At 46.8% G+C, this 7,626-nt stretch overlaps 1 protein-coding gene across 1 annotated transcript; it reads right to left on the bottom strand.

The window, feature by feature from the left end:
* Positions 1-4,919: 4,919 nt before the first annotated feature.
* Positions 4,920-7,416, bottom strand: LOC147963269 (uncharacterized). Its single transcript, XM_087531288.1, has 2 exons — positions 6,470-7,416; positions 4,920-6,381 (listed from the first exon to the last, which is right to left on the bottom strand). Exons 1-2 carry the CDS (start codon positions 6,694-6,696, stop codon positions 4,920-4,922), a joined length of 1,689 nt encoding a protein of 562 aa, XP_087387414.1. The 5' UTR covers positions 6,697-7,416.
* Positions 7,417-7,626: the final 210 nt, after the last annotated feature.

Raw genomic sequence — 7,626 nt, 5'->3', positions numbered from 1 at the left:
GCCAATACACCAGGGGCTCAAGTACCCCACAATATGGTGTGAAAAGTCTGAACACTTTCACAAGTGCGGCACCCCGAACTTATAGCATTATATGCATCAGCTGTTGGGTTTGCTCGGCTCCCATGTTTTGGTACCTTACGTTCCGCTATATCGGCTAAGGTGGCACTGGGAGAACTACTGCGATTGTGCCCCGGTTCAGCTGGGCTAAGCACCTCAGTAGAGAAAGCTAAAACTGACTGTCATGATAAGGCAAGAGACTGGTTGCTGTTCGAGAGGTTTTCGAGTCCCTAAAGACTTATGTCGCTTAGAGCGAGGAGTCGACCCTGTCCGGCTTAAGGCGTGTATCGCGCCACGAATTCGGCCTTCCGAATACTAGGGGCTTTGCCGAAATTTAAAATTATAGAATTCTATGTCTAAGTGAGAGTGATAACGCATTATAGTCCGATTGCCTTGTTCGTTGTGCTGAGCACCTCCCTCGAAGGACCCAACAATGGGAACAAGAGTGCTCAGGTTTATCCCGAACACCCCAGCACTCGTGGCATGGGGGCAGAAGCCGACGACTAGCCATCTCTCAGATTTGATAAACAGCCAAACAGAAGGTAATATTTTAAATTCAAACAAGTGTTGCATAGCGCATATGAACAAGTTTTCATAACTACAGGATTACACGAGCAAGTTTACTCGAATATTATATCTTTCGTACACTCGTCCGCTACGAGACGAGCACCCTTCTGGACACCCTCATAGTACATCTCGGGGTGGCGATGCTCCTTGCCCTCCGGCGGCCCTTCCTTGATCAGCTTCACGGCGTCTAGCTTGGCCCATTGCACCTTCACACGGGCGAAAGCCCGGCGTGCACCTTCGATGCAGACGGACCGCTTGACGACTTCCAGCCATGGGCAGGCATCCACGAGCCGCCTCACCACGAAGTAGCTGTTCAGAAGGGCGTCTCCAGGCCACAGCCGGACTATAAAGCCCTTCATGGCCTGTTCGGCCGCCTTGTGTAGCTCGACCAACTACTTTAGCTGGTCGCTCATAGGCACTGGGTGTTTGGTCCCAGTATATTGGGCCCAGAACAACTTCTCCGTTGAGCTCCCATCCTCGGCCTGGTAAAACATTGCGACATCCAACACGCTGTGGGGCAAATCTGCGAACGCTCCTGGAGAGCTCCGGATTCGGGTAAGTAACAAGTAATTTACTTTCACATGCTTGCTCTGCATAAGGAATGCCTTACCCGCCGCTATTTTCTTCATCGCCTCAATCTTTTGGAGGGCTCTTTGGGCTTCAGCCTTGGCATTTTTCGCGCTTTCGAGGGCCGCGGCAAGCTCGGACTCTCGCGTCTTCGAGTCACGCTCAAACGCCTCATGCTTCGACACGGGAGCTTGGAGCTCTTGCTGCACCTCGCCCACCCGTGCCTCCTGCCTTTCCCGCTCGGTGCGCTCCTTGGCGGCTCTGTCTTCGGCCTCGGATAGCGCTTGCTTCAGGGTCGCCACCTCGGTCGTGGCCCGTGGAAAATTTACGATGATCCCGTCATTTTGCAATCGCGTCTTCTTTTATATATAAATATCTATATACAGGGTATTACTTACCCTTGTTCTCCTCGAGCTACTTCTTGGCAAGGCCGAGCTCTTTCTTGGACCCCTCGAGGTCCTGCTTCAATGCGGCAACCTCCGCAGTCTGTGCGGCAGAGGCCAGCAACGAAGCCTGCGTACGCATATAGACATACTTATATTAGACTCCTGCGATATTGTTTGATCCTCTGTTCGGCTTTTCTTCGTGAACACCGAACAGAGCATCAGGGGCTACTGTCTATGTGGTAATATTTTTCCCCATATTTCTAAAACTTACCTCAAAGCCTGTTAGAAGGCTGGCACAGGCTTCAATCAGTCCGCTCTTGGCGGACTGAACCTTCTGGACCACCGCACTCATAATAGTGTGGTGCTCTTCGTCGATGGAAGCACTGTGAAGCGTTCCTAGCAGATTGTCCGGTGCCTCTGGATGGGCAGAGGTCACCGGCACAGGCGTCTTGTCCCTTTTGGAAGGAGGCCGCCTGCCGGAGTCCGGAACCACTGGAGGTTCCGGCGCGGTGTTCGGCTGAGGGCTGAACTCGGAGCCCTCGGGGGCTTTGTTCCCTATGCTCCCGGAGTCCGGAAGGTCGCCCTGAGGCGCCTCCGGGACTGTCTCCCCTCGACCCGGTGCCTCTTGGGACAACACCTCGGCGTTGTCCGTAGGGAAAGGGGAGGTGGAGGTCGGAAGTGGATCGCTATCCATATCCGACGAGTCCAGGGAGCCATCCGACAAGGATACGTCGATACGGGCTTGGGACGGTGTGCATAATCACGATTCAGCGTTAGGAGAAGTAGTGCGACAAAGGAATGCTATGAGTTACTCTGGTACCCGAATACTTACGACTTCACCAGGGGCTTGGCCCTGGGCAGCCACTCGTCTTCGCCTTCGGCGGCGGTGGTAGAACTGTCCGGAAGGAGAGTCCTTCCCTTCTTGGAGCCTTCGCCCCCCCCCCAGTTGGGGCGTCCTTCCTTTTCTTGTCTCCCCCGACTGGAGGGGGAGCGTCTTCATCTTCCTCCTCGTCTTCGTGGGAAGAGTGCGCCGAGGAGTCCTCGGACAAAGAGTCCGATATCACCTGGCGCCGGGAACTCTTTCGGGTTCCCTTGGCCTTCTTGGTCTTCTCTGGCACCTTGTAAGGAGCCGGGGTCAGCATCTTCGTCGCGAGAGCGTCTGCTGGGCCTTCGGGCAAAGGAGCTGGACAGTCGATCTATCCGTCCGTCTCCTGCCAGTCCTGTCAAAGGTACGGGAGCTTAGATCCCGCATAGAGTCAAACTATGAAAAACAAGTACCCTGTAAGAGGTAAAACAGCTTACCGCGCTGGCTTGGGGCTTCGCGCAGAATTCGCGATCCTCGGTAGTGGGAGGGGGAACCTCGGCGCCCTTGAATAGCACCTTCCAGGCATCCTCGTGTGTTGTGTCGAAGAGCCTGTTCAGAGTTTGGTGCTGGGCCGGGTCGAACTCCCACAAGTTGAAAGCCCGTTGTTGACACGGGAGGATCCGGCGGATGAGCATGACCTGGACTACGTTGACAAGTTTGAGCTTCTTTCTCACCATGTTTTGGATACATGTTTGGAGTCCGGTCAGCTCTCCCGAACCACCCCAGGACAGGCCCTTCTCTTGCCAGGAGGTGAGCCGCGCGGGGATGCCAGATCGAAACTCAGGGGCCGCTGCACATGCAGGGTCACGTGGCTCGGTGATGTAGAACCACCCCGATTGCCACCCCTTTATGGTCTCCACGAAGGAGCCCTCAAGCCATGTGACGTTGGGTATCTTGCCCACCATGGCGCCTCCGCACTCCGCCTGGCGGCCGCTCACTACCTTCGGCTTGACATTGAAGGTCTTCGGCCATAAGCCGAAGTGGGGCTTGATGCGGAGGAAGGCCTCGCACACGATGATAAACGCCGAGATGTTGAGGATGAAGTTCGGGGCCAGATCATGGAAATCCAGGCCGTAGTAGAACATGAGCCCCCGGACGAATGGGTGGAGAGGGAATCCCAGTCCGCGGAGGACCAGTAGCTATGTGTTTGATCTCTCTCTCTCGTGTTCTTGAGGTGATACAATCTTGAGGTATCGCGAGCTTTGCTATTATAGTTGGATCTTATGTTTCTTCTCCACCTCTACTCTCTCGTAATGGATTGATTTTTCCCTTTGAAGTTATCTTATCGGATTGAGTCTTTAATGATTTGAGAACACTTGATGTATGTCTTACCGTGCGTATCTGTGGTGACAATGGGATATCACGTGATTCACTTGATGTATGTTTTGGTGATCAACTTGCGGGTTCCGCCCATGAACCTATGCATAGGGGTTGGCACACGTTTTCGTCTTGATTCTCTGGTAGAAAATTTTGGGCACTCTTTGAGGTTCTATGTGTTGGTTGAATAGATGAATCTGAGATTGTGTGATGCATATCGTATAATCATACCCACGGATACTTGAGGTGACATTGGAGTATCTAGGTGACATTAGGGTTTTGGTTGATGTGTGTCTTAAGGTGTTATTCTAGTACGAACTCTAGGGCTTTTTGTGACACTTATAGGAATAGCCCAACGGATTGATTGGAAAGAATAACTTTGAGGTGGTTTCGTACCCTACCATAATCTCTTCGTTTGTTCTCCGCTATTAGTGACTTTGGAGTGACTCTTTGTTGCATGTTGAGGGATAGTTATGTGATCCAATTATGTTATTATTGTTGAGAGAACTTGCACTAGTGAAAGTATGAACCCTAGGCCTTGTTTCAACGCATTGCAATACCGTTTACGCTCACTTTTATCATTAGTTACCTTGCTGTTTTTATATTTTTCAGATTACAAAAACCTATATCTACCATCCATATACCACTTGTATCACCATCTCTTCGTTGAACTAGTGCACCTATACAATTTACCATTGTATTGGGTGTGTTGGGGACACAAGAGACTCTTTGTTATTTGGTTGCAGGGTTTCTTGAGAGAGACCATCTTCATCCCACGCATCCTACGGATTGATAAACCTTAGGTCATCCACAGTGGCGGAGCCAGCAAATTGCTAAAGCCCAGGCACGCCGTAAGATAAAATTTACTTTTGTCTATCAGACATAATAAGTATCATATATTTGGATAAATGTCATGTGCAATATACACACTAATTTTTTATAGATCATAGAAGTAAATAAAAACAGGAATACAATACCAAATAACTCTCCAAACACTAGTCACACAACCTAACCTTTCGACACCTCGACGACAATAGTCCAATCTCCAACGTTCATCCTTGTGCACACAAGAGAATCTACAAGATAAAACACATTAATAATTTATATAATTTTCATTGAAATTAAACACATTAGATAGAATGGAGTGTACCAGTAATATGCTAATTGGACCTGGGAAATTGCCCTTTCCGATACTTCATGGCTTGAAACCGTTTAATAATAGCATCATCATCAAGTCCTTTAAAAATCTCCCGCTCGGTGTAGCAAATCATCAAGTCATTAAACCATGTATCATTCATCTTGCTGCGCAATTTAGATTTGATAATCTTCATTGCCGAGAAAGCTCTTTCGACCGATGCCGTTGAGACTGGCAATAACAAAGCCAACTCTATGATTCTGTACACCAGTGGGAAAACCAAATGTTTCTCAGTTTCAACCATCGTTGTAGCTAAACTTTCAATATCTTTACAAGAAGAAAAGGCCTCATGCCTTCGTACATGAAGAATGTAAGTCTGAAGTTCGTCTCTTATGATTGCACGATCACCACTAGAGAAATCTCCATGATAAACTTCAGTTAAGCTAGCAAGCTTGTCAACATCAAACTTGGAGAAGGAATTTTTTGGATGAAGGCATGAGAAGGCCACTATTATATTTGAAGATGCTTCATTAAAGCGATGATTCATCTCAGTGCATATCTTGTCAATGGCAACATAGAAGATCTCAACTCGATAGAAATGAAGATTGGTGTAAGTCACACCATCAAGCCTTGAACGACCTCGGAACAGTATTCTTTCATTCATATCGGGCACCGGAATACCTTTGGTGACACAAAAGTGTTGGACTTCATCGAACAAGCTTTCCCAACCACTTTCTCTCATAGAGGCCAACCGAGCTTTGACATCACCAACTAGTTCAATGGCATTAACAATGTTTATATCTTTTCTCTGCAAGACTTGTGAGAGTTCATTTGTGATAGAAAGCAACTTTATCATAAGATGCAATACGAAAGCAAATTTGAAACTCTCCATTATCTCTATCAAACCCGCCGCTTGAGACGGTCCGCGCCCTTCATCATTGACCTCACGAAGCACATATATGACCGACTTCCACATTTGACTCAAACGAAGCAAAGTTGTATGGTGTGAACCCCGTCTAGTATCCCCGGGTCTTGCTAAATTTGTTTCTTGGTTCAAACCTCTTCCACTAAATATCTCACCGCTCTCAAGCTGATCTAAGATATTTTGATGACGTTCCTCCCTCAGTGAATCCCTTCTCTTGCAAGATACAGTAGTTGTGCTCACAATTAAGGAGACATATTCAAACAAATCATGAATAGAGGAGCAACAACTAGCGACTGAGACAACCACCAATTGTAAACGATGTGCAAAGCAATGCACATAAAAGGCATAAGGGTTCTCGTCAAGAATTTTCTTTTGCAAACCATTAAATTCACCTCTCATATTTGAAGCTCCATCATATCCTTGCCCTCGTAGACTATGAATGGATAACTTATGATGATCAAGAATGTCAACAAGAGCTACCTTTAGTGCCTCTGATGTAGTCTCACTGACATGGTACAGAGAGAGAAATCGTTCCATGGCCTTCCCTTTATCATTGACATACCTACATCAAGATTTTTGTAACAAGGTTAAATAAAAGTAGAAAACAACTATGAAATAACAATTAAAATGAATAATAAACCACTACTAACCTCAACATCACCGCCATTTTCTCTTTGACAGATATATCACGTGACTCATCGATAAGCACAGAGAATTTCTTATCACCAATTTCTCTCATGATTGCTTTGGTGACCTCTTCTGCGCAACACTTTGCAAGATCTTTTTGAATTTCAGCAGCAAGCATCTTGCAGTTTCTACTACCATGGTCAAAAGCATGCCTCACTTTCTCATCTCTAGCTTTATGCCAATCTACCATCTCACGGAAGTTACCCTTGTTCAGTGAAGTTGAACTTTCATCATGGCCATGAAAAGCCAAGCCTTGAGCAATGAGATATCTTGCACAACCCAGAGAAGTGTGCAACCGAATTTTGTAAAGTACTTCAGACTCCTTGGTTGACCTAGCAAAGTTACTAGACACGCTTTGCCTTTGATTACGAAAATCATCATAATGCAAACTTGCCTTGTTGTGCGCACTATTTATCCCACCAACATGAGCAGGCAATGCCTGATATGCATGCTTCCAATCCCTGAATCATTTTTTGGTGAAGACATCATAACCAAAATGTGTACTACTTCCTGGTTGCTTAAAAAGAAAGCAATAGAAACAAAATGCAGCTTGCTCGGACACACTATATTCTAACCAATCATAATTCTTATACCAATTTTTAGAAAATGCACAGTTCTTGCTACCAATTTTTTTGCGATCAAATTTGACAGTTGGTCGGGTTGGACCCTTCAATATGTATGCTCTTCTCACCTGATCTTGAATATTCGGATGATAATCAGCAATTTGTTGCCTATGAGCGGGATCACACACAATTTCAGCCGGATTAAACTCATCATCGTCCCCGTCCTCAAAATTCACCTCATCATCATCATCGTCGTCGTCATCATCCAGCATTTCCTGCTCAATCCAGTTCTGAACCTCATCTATCATGTCGTCACCATGTTCATGAACATCACTTGGTTGTGGGTCTTGTGGTGGTTCCACTTGTGAATTTCTTCTAGTGTCAACAAAAAATCTGCTCAACTCTGAAATTTTAACGAGCATAATTAGAGTCCGCAAGCAATCCAATGCACAACTTCTTAAATTACAAATATAACTCACCTAGCTATCGCTTGCCTCTAGCCCTAATTGTTGGCAGTCTGCTACTGGATGCCTCTTGAACAGGTTGACTGTTCGCTA

This window comes from Triticum urartu, chromosome 6A, assembly GCF_056163025.1.
Source record: "Triticum urartu cultivar PI428250 chromosome 6A, HENAU_Tu73, whole genome shotgun sequence".
NCBI classification, from domain to species: domain Eukaryota; kingdom Viridiplantae; phylum Streptophyta; class Magnoliopsida; order Poales; family Poaceae; genus Triticum; species Triticum urartu.
The sequence above is the reverse complement of the archived record's forward strand: the minus strand, read 5'-3'. Positions and strand labels throughout refer to the sequence as shown.

Coding starts and splice junctions, on each gene's coding strand:
- LOC147963269 (XM_087531288.1), bottom strand. CDS start 6,696: ATGGTAGATTGGCATAAAGCTAGAGATGAGAAAGTGAGGCATGCTTTT. Junction 6,382..6,469: donor AAAATGGCGGTGATGTTGAG/GTTAGTAGTGGT, acceptor ATCTTGATGTAG/GTATGTCAATGATAAAGGGA.